General features: G+C 43.9%; 1 protein-coding gene across 1 annotated transcript in view; it reads left to right on the top strand.

Moving 5' to 3' along the window:
• Positions 1-354: 354 nt before the first annotated feature.
• Positions 355-15,049, top strand: part of LOC124711944 — a 52,895-nt gene continuing 38,200 nt past the window's right edge. The window contains exons 1-2 of the mRNA XM_047242211.1: positions 355-754; positions 862-1,086. Of these exons, the coding sequence (XP_047098167.1) occupies positions 599-754; positions 862-1,086 (381 nt within the window). The 5' untranslated portion in view covers positions 355-598. The remainder of the gene's footprint in view (positions 755-861; positions 1,087-15,049) is intronic.

Here is a 15,049-nt window from a genome sequence, read left to right as displayed (position 1 = left end):
TTTAATAAGCCGCCTGCAGACGATTTCCAGCCATGAGCTGACATGAATGTTGGTTTCATAGAAAAGCATCACGCGCGGTCTATATTATGCATGGCCTTATCCACGGGCCGAGTCTCCTACAAAGAATAAGACTATCTGCTTCTACTGCCTGTGTCCGTGTGTACAGCCCTAGCTTGCACACTGCTGCGTTGGCTCGGACTGTAATACAGCCTCCTCGGATTCCCGCACGTGGATGCCTGCGGCAGCTTCCTCTGCCCTCGTGTACACCCCTGCCCACGCTTATGCTGCGTTGCCTCGCGGGCCAACTTGCCTGCGCAGCAGCCTACCGCGCTTCAGTGTGCGCCGAGACACGCGTACTGCGCCGCGTGATAGCCTGTGCAAACCGGTTTGTAACGGAAAAGCTGCGCGCGCACGGACGAGAATAGCCCAGCTGGCGCAGGTCGATAAGTGTCGCTTGTGGAACCGTCGGCCTGGTGAAGGCCTTAACTGCACAAACTCATTTTGCACGGTGAAGCTCTCGAGTGTGAAGGTGATAACGTTAGCGAAGTTGTTCCATTACTATTGTAGTGACAGAAGACTTTTTTGCGTATGTTTAAAAATGACGGACGTGCGTTGTTATCCTAAGGCATTTATAACAGAATTTATTGAACTGTACAAATCTCTACCTTGCCTTTGGAAGGTAAAATCGAAAGAATACAACGACCGAAATAAGAAAAACTTGGCATATCGTAAAATGGTTGCCAAATTGAAGGAGGTTAGTAAGTGTTGGAAATTTTGTTTCATTGTTGGTGTTTATTGTACTTAAGAATTATTATGCATCTTGTGTACTGATAACAAGGTTTCCCGCATAAACGATTGCAGATGGATCCTAGCGCAGACAGGGATTCAGTAATAAAGAAAATCAACTCACTCCGGAGTTCTTATCGCAAGGAAAAGAGGAAAACAAACGAGTCGATGATGTCTGGCGCAAGCGAGGATGACGTGCACATTCCCAGGCTTTGGTACTACCATCTGCTTCAATTCCTAGATGGCGAAGAAACGCAGCATGGAATGACAGTATCAAATTATGAGGAATCAGTGTCACAGGTATGTAACGTAAAGGGTTTTAAGTTATAGTATTTATTCACAGGACAATGTAACTTGGCAGTTTTGTTTCTGTTTCTGGGAGCAGAGGAATCGGTGGGAGTCGGTTGATTTCGGGCCGGTACTTATTAAAGTATATCCGCCCTTACCAACCTAAGGTAACAACACAGCGAGCGCAGCGCCCTGTAGTAGGCAATGTCAATGGAATGTAATATACGGGTACACTAAGTTGAGGCAGCGCTACGGCTGATGGGAAAGACCATAAAGGCACTTTCCATTTACGGTCGCTCCCATCAGCCGCCGCGCCAAGTGTCAATTTTGTTGGCGCGAATAATAGAATCCACTGTGGTGCATGCCGGGCGATGGTGGGGTGAGAGGGGTAGGGTTGCTCTCCCCCTCCCTGTTGTGCCCCTCACGTGGCGACACGCCCCTCCCCCCAACCCTCCCTCGTGCCCACTGCAGTGCACGTGCTAGGCGGCGATTCCGTGCTTACCCTCCCAGCAACCCCTGCGAAAAGTGTCAAGTTAAATCGTGGGTATAATACGCAGTTGTGGACATCACACAACTAATTATTTGCAAGTCGCGAACTAAATTATAGAAACGGAACTATATATAAACTACTGAGAAAGCTTTTGATTCGATTTCAACAACTCGTCAGTCAGCCCGCGAGGAAAGAAGCATTAATTATTATAATGAATATATCTTTGTCATTGTTAGTTGCCTTTAGATTTCATCTGGATAGCGAGTGATATAAAATTGAAATATTTCAAACAAGGAAAACCCATTACCGCCAAAACTATTTTGAGCAGGCCTAGCCCGAGTTTCCAGGTAGCTAAACTTCAAAGCTGCAGAAGGAATACATGTGAATGGAACATAGCGAACAACCATCGTTTTGCAATGACTTTGTGCTGTTTGTCTAGCTTAGATAAATGAAAAGCTGCTTGTTGAGAATCGCTAGGACAGACAGGAAATTAACACAAAAATCTTCAGCAGACTTTTTCTTCACGTGATTTAGAAAGTAAAACAATGTTGATCTTTTTCAATATCACTTAAATCAAAACACCTTGCTAGTAAACTTGGTGATTGTGACGATTATAACCATCTCCGTCACAGATACTTCTGCGTATTCCAGTTGATTTTTTTTAAATATCTTGGTATTTCCGTGGCCGAGCGGTTCTAGGCGCTTCAGCCTCGAACCGCACGACCGCTACGGTCGCAGGTTCGAATCCTGCCTCGGGCATGGATGTGTGTGTTCTTAGGTTAGTTAGGTTTAAGTAGTTCTAAGTTCTAGGGGACTGATGGCCTCAGATGTTAAGTCCCATAGAGCTCAAAACCATTTGAACCAGTTTGGTATTTTCGTTCTGCTGCTTATTTCTAGTTGGTGCACGAGACCCAGTTTTAGCAAGGGCTTGTATTCCATTCATTTAATGACCACATGCTTTGTAGTCACCAATTTTATTATTCGCTGCAAATACTTTCTCGGACTGAGTCGTTTATTGTGCAGTCCAGTCCGGTACATCCGTGAACTGCTCTGAGAAATTTCATTTCAGTCGTGTGGACGCTACATTTGCTCTTGGCTTATTTTATTCTCTTCTTATCTGTTTTGTTGCATAAAAAATTCGAATACGTCATAACTTTACGAAATTTAAATTTTGTATCTTGTCACTAGTGTTGGCCACAGAGCTCGTGTAATTGTTCCGCACATTCTTGAAACGTTGGCTGGTTTTATTTTCAAGATCTCTACAACCATGTGAAACATTGTGAGATACGTAAAATGAGATATGGTGTAACGTTATTTAAAGATATTGTTGAGCGTATAATACGTTTGCAATAGATTACCATCGCTTTAGTTTTCGTTTCGGAAATCTCAGAATTGTTGCTTGCGGTGAGCTTACTACCCGAGCAGATAGAACCTCGTATCTAATGTTGAAAACTGCTGTGCTTAGCAAGGATCAGATCTTCAAGTAGCTGGTCTTACATTCTTCGAACAGATCAGATGACAGGGATATATATACGTCGAACAAAATGAGTTTTTAACAAAAAGCTGGGGGTGTGCACTGTACCATATTATTGTAAAGTGAGCATCTCCCTCTTTCGTTGTATTCAGTATTGATAGTATGCCCTCTGAAGTTTCTTCGATATACAAATATCCATTTGACGTGTAGACAGATGAAAACTTTATTTTAAAAATTATGATACAAACATTTAATAGCAATAAAACATTCACCTTTAAGGTTCAGAAGATGTATGCTAAAATGGCAAATGTATTTTCTACAACGTGAAACCGATAATTTCAAAGTAGTTTTTTTGGAAAATGGTGGGTTTCCAGTGGGCATTATGCGCGGGTGAACGCGTAAAGGAAGTGAATCACATTGTTTTACTGTCACTCCTCTGATACACGCTGCAGAAATTGAAATCTGGCTGTTTTGCATAAAAGTATATCAACATACGTACTCTGCAAACCACTGTGAAGTGTATGGCAGAGGGTATTTCCCATCGAACCAGGGCCTCTTCCCGTTCCATTCATGTGTGCAACAAGGAAAGAAGAATTGCTTAAAAGCATCTGTGCCTGTTGTAGCTGATCTAATCTTTCCCTCACGACCCAAGCGGGGAAAATACGTGTAGGGTTATAGTATACTCGTAGTTTCTTCCCTTACGCTTGTTCTTGACACTTTGTGAGCTTTCTCTACGTCTTAAATGCACGTGTCATCTTTTTTTTCTCACATGGACCAGACAAAACTGTGACCATTCGTGCTACCCTTCTTCGTATACGTTCAATATCACTTGTTCATTGTAAGTCCTGTTTGGTGCAGGTCCCACACACTTGAGCAATATTCCGAAATGGGCTGCACTATTGTTATGTATGCAGTCACCTTCGTAGATTGGACTGCAGTTCCCTAGCATTCTACCAACGAAAAGATGTCTGCCGCCTGCTTTACCTACGACTGAGGCCATGTGATAGTTCCAGTTCATATCCTTACAAATTTACACCCATGTATTTGTACGAGTTTGTCGATTGGATTGTGAGTCATTGGTATTGTAGATATAAGATACTACGTGATCTCGCTTTGTGAAATGAAAACTTTTTTCATTTCTGAACATTGCAAACAAGTTGCCAATCTCCGCACCACTTTGAAATCTTAACAAGACCACATTATTTATGTAGTTTATTATAACTGCATCATCTGCGAAAAATCTGCTAAAACTATTAATATTATCTTGCAAGATCATTAATATACGCCATGAACGGGAAGGGCCCCAACAGATATCACTGGCGGATACCTGAAGCCGGCCGAAGTGGCCGAGCGGTTCTAGGCGCTTCAGTCTGGAACTGCGCGACCGCTACGGTCGCAGGTTCGAATCCTGGCTCGGGCATGGATGTGTGTGATGTCCTTAGGTTAGTTAGGTTTAAGTAGTTCTGAGTTCTAGGGGACTAATGACCTCAGCTGTGAAGTCCCATAGTGCTCAGAGCCATTTTAACCATACCTGAAACTGCATCTTTGGATGCCCTTCTCTCCAAGATAACATGCTGCTTACTCTCTTCCGAGATAACTGTTAAGCTTTCTGGATCTCGGTTCCTCAGCTACCTCAGTATCAGTTCCAGGGGGGAACTGTTTACCCCAGCATTAAAAAAGTAAAGAATGTATTGTGTGCTGCATACAGGCAACGACGAATACCTCCGTAGGAACTAATGTTGCCATATGTCCCTGTTTTCTTCGCATGTCCCGATTTTTGGATGTCTCAGCTAGGTTAACGCAGGAAGTCAAGTATCCCGACTTCAAGGCGCTTTAACAACTCAAGGTTATTTAATTGAAAAATGATAGTTCAGTAACCAAGAAAGCCACACTACAGTGCGCTGTTAGGTAGCAATCAGTAGATGAACTATTTCTGTACTCCGTTGTCACCCATTACCGAAATTTATACACAGTCTATATTCATTCTTGCGCAAATTCTCACTTTCAACAGAATTTTGGGCTCTACTTCAGCAAGTAACGATAATTTTTTCTAATTATTTATTTTATTGATTACACTGCAATCTTTTGCTTCTAAAGTCGACGAACTAAACGGACTTCCCAGTGTATTCTCGAACTGTACTGCTTGAAAACAGTCGCATGACTTCCATTGTTGCTTTATTACGGCTACGCCACGGTGGCATTAAAGTGTGAACAAAACTCCTATCAACGGTCTCAATTCATTCAGTCAGTGGAAATACGACTGATAAATAATTTGTTGTTGTTGTGGTCTTCAGTCTAAAGACTGGTTTGATGCAGCTCTCCATGCTACTCAATCCTGTGCAAACCTCTTCATCTCCGAGTAACTACTGCAACCTACATCCTTCTGAATCTGCTTACTTGATTCATCTCTTGGTCTCCCTCAACGATTTTTACCCTCCACGCTTCCTTCCAATACTAAATTGGTGATCTGTTGATGCATCAGTATGTGTCCTACCAACCGATCCCTTCTCCTAGTTGGTTGTATCACAAATTTCTCTTCTCGCCGATTCTATTCAGTAGCTAGTCGTTCCTCACATGATCTACCCACCTAATCTTCAGTATCCTTCCGTAGCACCACATCTCAGAAACTTCTATTCTCTTTTCGTCTAACTGTTCAAGCCCACATTTCACTTCCATACATGGCTACACTCCATGCAAATACTTTCAGAAAGGGCTTCCTGACACTTAAATCTATACTTGATGTTAACAAAATTCTCTTCTTCAGAAACACTTTTCTTGCCATTGCCAGTCTACATTTTGTATCCTCCGTGCTTCGACTAGCACTAGTTATTTTGGTGCCCAAATAGCAAAACTCGTCTACTACTTTAAGTGTCTCATTTCCTAATCACGTTCCTTCAGTATCATCTGAGTTAATTCAGCTATATTCTGTTATTCTCGTTTTGCTTTTATTGATGTACATCTTATATCCTCGTTTCAAGATACCGTCCATTCCGTTCAACTGCTCTTCCCAGTCCTTTACTGTCTCTGACAGAATTACTATGTCATCGGCAAACTTCAAAGTTTTTATTTCTTTTCCCTGGAATTCTATTCCGTCTTTAAATTTTTCTTTTGTTTCCTTTACTGCTTGCTCAATATACAGATTGAATAACATGGGGGACAGGCTACAACCCTGTCTCACTCCTTTACCAACCGCTGCTTCCCTTTCGTGTCCCTTGACTCTTATAACTGCCATCTGGTTTCTGTACAAATTGTAAATAGCTTTTCGCTCCCTGTATTTTACCCCTGCCAACTTCAGAATTTGAAAGAGAGTATTCCAGTCAACATTGTCAAAAGTTTTCTCCAAGTCTACAAATGCTAGAAACGTAGGTCTGCCTTTCCTTAATCTATTTTCTAAGATAAGTCGGAGGGTCAGTATCGCCTCACGTGTTCCAACATTTCTGCGGAATCCGAACTGATCTTCCCCGAGGTCGGCTTCTACCGGTTTTTCCATTCGTCTGTAAAGAATTCGCGTTAGTGTTTTGCAGCTGTGACTTATTAAACTGAGAGTTCGCTAATTTTCACATCTGTCAACACCTGCTTTCTTTGGGATTGCAATTATTATATTCTTCTTGAATTCTGAGGTTATTTCGCCTGTCTCATATATCTTGCTCACCAGATGGTAGAGTTTTGTCAGGACTGGCTCTCCCAAGGCTGTCAGTAGTTCTAATGGAATGTTGCCTACTCCCGGGGCCTTGTTTCGACTCAGGTCTTTCAGTGCTCTGTCAAACTATTCACGCAGTATCGTATCTCCCATTTCAACTTCATCTACATCCTCTTCCATTTCCATAATATTGTCCTCAAGTACATCGCCCTGGTATAAACCCTCTATATACTCCTTCCACCTTTCTGCTTTCCCTTCTTTGCTTAGAACTGTACGGCTGTAGTTTCCCCTTGCTTTCAGCAAGCGATATCTTCAGCATATTGCCGTCATGGAGGAGAGATAAGTGTGGAAGTGGACTCCTGCTATTTTGGCAGACTCCTGCAGAACGGTTGCTGGGGATGCTCCAGATGCAACTTGGACGCGACAGGGCAGGCGAAAACGCGCAGCCGTTTTACAGTTTGATCAGAAATTCTCCAAAATGTCAGTTCAGAACATTGAGAAGACTAAAAGTGTTACTAGTAGGAAAAAAAAGCGCCAAGTGTGAACAGGACTCGCGCACTAAGGGTTCTGTACAATCTTTATTGAAACTTCCTGGCAGATTAAAACTGTGTGCCGGACCGAGACTCGAACTCGGGACCTTTGCCTTTCGCGGGTAAGTGCTTTACCACTTGCCCGCGAAAGGCAAAGGTCCCGAGTTCGAGTCTCGGCCCGGCACACAGTTTTAATCTGCCAGGAAGTTTCATATCAGCGCACACTTCGCTGCAGAGTGAAAATCTCATTCTGGAAACATCCCCCAGGCTGTGGCTAAGCCATGTCTCCGCAATATCCTTTCTTTCAGGAGTTCTAGTTCTACAAGGTTCGCAGAATAGCTTCTGTTAAGTTTGGAAGGTAGGAGACGGGGTACTGGCAGAAATAAAGCTGTGAGGACGGGGCGTGAGTCGTGCTTGGGTAGCTCGGTTGTTAGAGCTCTTGCCCGCGAAAGGCAAAGGTCCCGAGTTCGAGTCTCGGCCCGGCACACAGTTTTAATCTGCCAGGAAGTTTCATATCAGCGCACATTCCGCTGCAGAGTGAAAATCTCATTCTGGAAACATCCCCCAGGCTGTGGCTAAGCCATGTCTCCGCAATATCCTTTCTTTCAGGTGTTCAAGTTCTGCAATGTTCGCAAAATAGCTTCTGTTAAGTTTGGAAGGTAGGAGACGAGGTACTGGCAGAAATAAAGCTGTGAGGACGGGGCGTGAGTCGTGCTTGGGTAGATCAGTTGGTAGAGCTCTTGCCCGCGAAAGGCAAAGGTCCCGAGTTCGAGTCTCGGCCCGGCACACAGCTTTAATCTGCCAGGAAGATTCATATCAGCGCACACTCCGCTGCAGAGTGAAAATCTCATTCTAGTAGATTCTTCATACATCTCCGCGAACCTCGACGATTTTTGTCTGTTATCGATGTCGATGCTGACTCGGCATCAGTCCCGGGAATTCCAAGACAGTACCAAAATGTCTCTAAAATAGTTCCTGAGACTAGCCCTAATATTCTATACAAAAAAGAAGCGAGCAGGGGATTTCAATTCATGTATGTAGAGAGAGAAGATGTAATAAAATATTTGTTACTTACGTATTAAATCTTGACTATAACTTATATTTCCGTGCAGCAATATTTTTCGATTAGTCTTTTGACGGATGATGTCAAGTTCTAACGGGAAAAAAGGGCGCTGTATGTGATATAATTGCAAATTAACAATTTTGGATTTTTTCTTTTGCTTGTACTGTGAAACCTTGAGTCTTGACCCTTTAGACTGTTGAACGAATTTAATAATTCTAGATCAACGGAACGTAATCTTGCAGGTTTTGATGAGTGAGTTTGCGAGGGTCAAAATGTGTGATATAAATTGCCTTATCTTTTGACTGCATGGTCTTCCAGGAGCTAACGTTCATTATAACGGCGAGGGACCATTGACCTTAGTATGTGCCATAGATTTCAGCTTGATACGTCAAGCTGTTACTGAAAAAAAAAAAGGAGTCTTAACAGACGAACAGACATGCAGTCGGCTAACGGTTGTCAAAAATATATTTTTTTTTCTTGTGGTATTGCTTATTTCGAGGATTTGCCGACCTAATCTCAATAGCGGCTCTTTGACTACGCGATCACCTCGGTCATCTCTTTCGTCTCCCCTCGAATTCTGGTTCTCATTATTGCTGCTTTGCCAGTTCGACCTGTTGCCTTCGTTCCTCTGCCAAATCGATTTGTTGTCTTCGTTCCCCTGGCAGTTCGATCGGTTCCCATCGTTCCTCCTATCGCTTCTCTCCTCGTTCCAAGGACCTGCATTCCCCCAGTTATGCTGACAGGGTGGCCCTCTCATCGTGCGGTTGCGTTGACTGGTTCTGCTCCTAAAGCGACTGGAATCTCGTGGTTGTGCTCCGTTGGTATTCTGTGGTGCCTGTACTTCGGCTTTTCCACATTCGCCTGAATCATTTTGTAATAATGATTTAAGTGAATCTATGTCGTCCTTACAGCGACCAGCAAGAATGATGTGACGAAGATGTGTGGACAGGTTTGCCAACCAAATTCGCATCATTTCCGCGGGGCTGAACGGGTCGTAAAGACACTGATTTATAATTGGTTCAGATTAGGCAGGCTGATTATCCTATGTTTTACCGAGTCTTTCGCCGCTTCCGTGAGGAACACGCCATGAAATTCCCGCACTGTGGCGCACGTTCCGCGGACCTCATTGGATTAATGTTTTGCGTACCAGAAATCCACATATGAATTCGATTTTGTAGGTATTTGACCAAGTACATGGAAGTGGACATTGGAACTGTTCTGTACAGCCACGAAGATGAAGCACATTTACGGAATTTTTGATAACCTCGACCTTCCGCACTGAAAGTGTAATCGAAACTACCCACTTCCTGGCGGGGCGCATGCTCGTAGGGTTCCGTGATTCACTCCCATCTACTGTCGGTATTTCTTCGAACACCCCTAATACCTCTCTCGTCCGCCACAGCCGACACTCTCATTATTTTCTCTACTTGCACATTTTCGTGTGCGCCCAGTATTTCTTTTAGCTGGAGCCATTAATTACCCCATGCGCTCTGTGAGCGTTCCTATCGCGTCTTTACGCTTTTTATTTTCGTTCTTGTTTTCGATTTGCAAGACTTGACATGCTTCCTGTTATTAGAGGATGGCCGCAATATTCTTGTCTATCTTGTCCTTTACGGACTCTGTGCACTCAGATTGAGCCACAGAGACCTCACACTTCGTCCTCAGAGCGTAAAATTCCGCTTCCAAATTGTCAGTTTTCAATTTAATGGCCTCACTCATCCTTGTCTGCTCTCTTTCGAGCGCATCGGGTCTTCAGTCTAGCCCTGCTCCCTCCTGTTCAACAGCTGCATCTACCTCAGTTTTACACTGAAGAGCCAAAGAAACTAGTACTCCTGCCTAATATCGTGCATGGTCCCCGCGAACACGAAAATTGCCGCAACACGACCTGGCGTGCACTCGAATAATGTCTAAAGTAGTGCTGTAGGGAATTGACACCATGAATCCTGCAGGGCTGCCCATAAATCCGTAAGAGTACGAGGGGGTGGAGATCTCTTCTGAACAGCACGTTGCAAGGCATCCCAGATGTGCTCAATAATGTTCATGTCTGCGGAGTTTGATGGCCTGAGGAAGTGTTTAAACTCTGAAGACTGTTTCTGGAGACACTCTCTAGCCCTGCTGGAATTGCTCCTTTGGAATGCACAATGGACACGAATGGATGCAGGTGATCAGACAGGATGCTTACGTACGTGTCACGTGTCAGAGTCGTATCTAGACTAGGGTGACCAAACGTCCCGGAAAACCGGGATTCTCCCGGTTTTCATCCCTGTGTTCCGGTGTCCCGAAAATTTGTTTCGAGACGCTCAAAAGTCTCGGAATTCAGTTTTTAAATACATTTCGTGAAACTTTCTCAAATTTTTGGTATTTTGCTATATTAAAGGAAATACAACACAAGAAATCAATATATTTTAGCTATTTGTCTAAAACCTCCACTGTCCCATACTAGTAACCACAGTATCAGTATTGATACACTCAGGCAATAATTTACTTTGAGCGGTACTTTGGCCAACAAGTAGTAAGTGGTATTATTGTAACAGAGCTATGAAACCGTCCGATTGTCGCGCCACTTACTCACACACTCATTGTCAGAACAGTGTAGTGGTTGATGTTTTGTCAGACAAACTGCACTAGTTTTTTCTCATATTAATAGTATTATTGCTGCAGTACTGCGAAACGCAATGCCGAAACTTGTCTGCAAGTTCAGTGACTGTTATTCCAAGGAATGGAATTTCACTAAGAAAGGTCGTTTTGATTACGAAGCAGAGTGTTCCGTATGTAACTGTTTCATTAGTATAAGTCATGGTGGACGTTCCGACATAGTTGATCACATCAGGTCAAAGAAACACATTAACAGATACAATGCACTGAGCTGCAGTAAAACTCTACAAAATTATTTTGTGAAACATCAGTCAAGTGAAGAGACAAAAGTTCGAGCAGCCTAGCTTACACTAGCCTACCACACGGTAAAACATCACAAAACTTATAGATCTAGTGATTGTACTAATAAGCTTAACAGCATTATGTTTGATGATTCTTCCATTGCAAAAAAGTTTAGTTCAATAAGAACTAAAGTGTCAGCCTTAGTGAAAGGAGTTATTGCTCCCCAGAGTGTAAAGGAAAGCCTTTAATACATCAAAAAATCTTCTTTCTACGGGATATCCACTGATGCCAGCAATCATAAGGCCACTAAAATATTTCCGTTTGTTGTTCAGTTTTTCGATATTAATCAGGGAATTCAGACCAAACTTTTGAAGGTGAGTTCCCTACCTAATGAAACATCTGATGAAATTTCAAGATTTTGTGTGAATACTATCGAAATGTTTGATCTTGTGAAAAATAAATGTGTGGCATTTTGTGGAGACAACACCAACACAAACTTTGGTGGTTTAAAAAGACAAGACAAATGCAACGTATTTACGAAATTAAAGGCAACATTGCATGAAAACATTGAAGGCATAGGGTGCCCTGCACATGTTTTACACAATAGCGTGCAGACATCTGCTGATAGTTTAAGCTGTGATGTTGAAACTATCGTCATGAAGGTATACTCACACTTTTACATATATACTGTTAAGGAGTTCTGTGATTATGTGGGAACTGAATATATGAATGTAATGTGTCACTCGGAAACTCGCTGGTTATCACTGTTTGCAGCAGCTGAAAGAGTAATCCGCCTGTTTAAACGGTTAAAAGATTTTTTCCTAAATGAAGACAAAGCACCCAAAATATTGGTTCAGTTTTTCAGTAACCCTTTAAGTGAAGCCTACTTATGGTTCATTCACAGTCAGCTTAGCGCTTTGCAGCATGGGATGGAGGAACTTGAGGGAAGCACTAAAAGTGTAATACAGGTAAATGATGTTTTGAAAAATACTCTGGAAACTGTTACTAAGAGGAGAGAACAGCAGTTCATTTCCTTTAATGTTAAATCTGTCCTTAAAAGAGCAGAAGTATCAGAAGCAGCGGAAAAGAGTTTTAGAGAAGAAGTTAACAAGTTTTATGACACTTGTGTAGAATATCTCAGCAAGTGGAGCGCCTCATATTTACCCTCATCGCCGGTGTTTGATTGGATGTTACTGAAGAGAGTGCCAAAATGGGAAAGTGTTGAAGAGACAGTTTCTTATTTGAAGAGTAAAGAGATTGAAATCGATGATTCCATTCTTTTTGGTCAGTTCGGCATACGGACAAATTTTGTTGAAGAAAGTCTTCACAAGTGGAATGATGAAAAAAAAACAAACACCGTTGGAATGTCATGAGAAGTGGGTGAGTTTTTTTAAAAGCTATGACTGTCTTCAGCAGTACTCTGAGTTGGTAATAATTGCAAGGTATTTATTTGCAATCCCAGCCCATAATGCCAATGTGGAAAGAATATTTGCGTTCATGAATATCCAGTGGACTGATGAAAGAAATAGAATAGAGGTGGACTCTCTTGAAGCAATCCTGCAGATCCTGTATAACTAAAAAATGGATTGTGCCGAGTTTTATCAGTGTCTCAAAGAACAAAGACATGATTAAGAAGGCTGGAGGCAGTGAAAAATACCCTTTTCTCCAAGGACAGTCAATTCCATCTACAAGTGCTCAGTAATATTAAAGTTCATGTTAATATTAATTGATTAAAAGTTGAATGGCTGTAAAATTTTGTAAAATCGTAATACATTTCTTTATTACTGTATACGTTTATTAATGTCATTAATTATACAGATAAACTAGATTATAACAACCTTTTGTATCCTCTTATTAGTTATAATAATCGGATTAACAAAATGTATTAACAAAACATTAATACACTCCTGGAAATGGAAAAAAGAACACATTGACACCGGTGTGTCAGACCCACCATACTTGCTCCGGACACTGCGAGAGGGCTGTACAAGCAATGATCACACGCACGGCACAGCGGACACACCAGGAACCGCGGTGTTGGCCGTCGAATGGCGCTAGCTGCGCAGCATTTGTGCACCGCCGCCGTCAGTGTCAGCCAGTTTGCCGTGGCATACGGAGCTCCATCGCAGTCTTTAACACTGGTAGCATGCCGCGACAGCGTGGACGTGAACCGTATGTGCAGTTGACGGACTTTGAGCGAGGGCGTATAGTGGGCATGCGGGAGGCCGGGTGGACGTACCGCCGAATTGCTCAACACGTGGGGCGTGAGGTCTCCACAGTACATCGATGTTGTCGCCAGTGGTCGGCGGAAGGTGCACGTGCCCGTCGACCTGGGACCGGACCGCAGCGACGCACGGATGCACGCCAAGACCGTAGGATCCTACGCAGTGCCGTAGGGGACCTTACCGCCACTTCCCAGCAAATTAGGGACACTGTTGCTCCTGGGGTATCGGCGAGGACCATTCGCAACCGTCTCCATGAAGCTGGGCTACGGTCCCGCACACCGTTAGGCCGTCTTCCGCTCACGCCCCAACATCGTGCAGCCCGCCTCCAGTGGTGTCGCGACAGGCGTGAATGGAGGGACGAATGGAGACGTGTCGTCTTCAGCGATGAGAGTCGCTTCTGCCTTGGTGCCAATGATGGTCGTATGCGTGTTTGGCGCCGTGCAGGTGAGCGCCACAATCAGGACTGCATACGACCGAGGCACACAGGGCCAACACCCGGCATCATGGTGTGGGGAGCGATCTCCTACACTGGCCGTACACCACTGGTGATCGTCGAGGGGACACTGAATAGTGCACGGTACATCCAAACCGTCATCGAACCCATCGTTCTACCATTCCTAGACCGGCAAGGGAACTTGCTGTTCCAACAGGACAATGCACGTCCGCACGTATCCCGTGCCACCCAACGTGCTCTAGAAGGTGTAAGTCAACTATCCTGGCCAGCAAGATCTCCGGATCTGTCCCCCATTGAGCATGTTTGGGACTGGATGAAGCGTCGTCTCACGCAGTCTGCACGTCCAGCACGAACGCTGGTCCAACTGAGGCGCCAGGTGGAAATGGCATGGCAAGCCGTTCCACAGGACTACATCCAGCATCTCTACGATCGTCTCCATGGGAGAATAGCAGCCTGCATTGCTGCGAAAGGTGGATATACACTGTACTAGTGCCGACATTGTGCATGCTCTGTTGCCTGTGTCTATGTGCCTGTGGTTCTGTCAGTGTGATCATGTGATGTATCTGACCCCAGGAATGTGTCAATAAAGTTTCCCCTTCCTGAGACAATGAATTCACGGTGTTCTTATTTCAATTTCCAGGAGTGTATTTAAAATTACGAAACCTGGGTACATGTGGAATGAGGTGTCCATTGGCACCCGGGTGAATGTGTCCCGGTTTTCACCGAAAATAATTTGGTCACCCTAATCTAGACGCACCAGGGGTCCCATATCACTCCAATTGTACACGCCCCACACCATTACAGAGCCTCCACGAGCTTGATCAATCCACTGCTGGCATGCAGGGTCCATGGATTCATAAGATTATTTCCGTACCCGTACACGTCAATCCACTCGATACAGTTTGAAACCAGACTCGCCCGACCAGGCAACATATTTCCAGTCAACAGTCCAATGTCGGCGTTGACTGGCCCAGGCGAGGCGTAAAGCTTTGTGTCGTGCAGTCATCAAGGATACACGGGGGAGGGTCTTCGGCTCCGAAAGCACATATCGATGATATTTCGTTGAATGTTTCGCACACTGACACTTGTTGATTGCCCAGCATTGAAATCTGCAGCAATTTGCGGAAGGGTTGCACTTCTGCCACGTTGAACGATTCTCTTCAGTAGTCGTTGGTCTCGTGAGCTGACTCTAACACCACGTTCAAACTCACTAAAATACTGA

This window comes from Schistocerca piceifrons, chromosome 8 (assembly GCF_021461385.2).
Source record: "Schistocerca piceifrons isolate TAMUIC-IGC-003096 chromosome 8, iqSchPice1.1, whole genome shotgun sequence".
In the NCBI taxonomy this organism is placed as follows: domain Eukaryota; kingdom Metazoa; phylum Arthropoda; class Insecta; order Orthoptera; family Acrididae; genus Schistocerca; species Schistocerca piceifrons.
The sequence above is the reverse complement of the archived record's forward strand: the minus strand, read 5'-3'. Positions and strand labels throughout refer to the sequence as shown.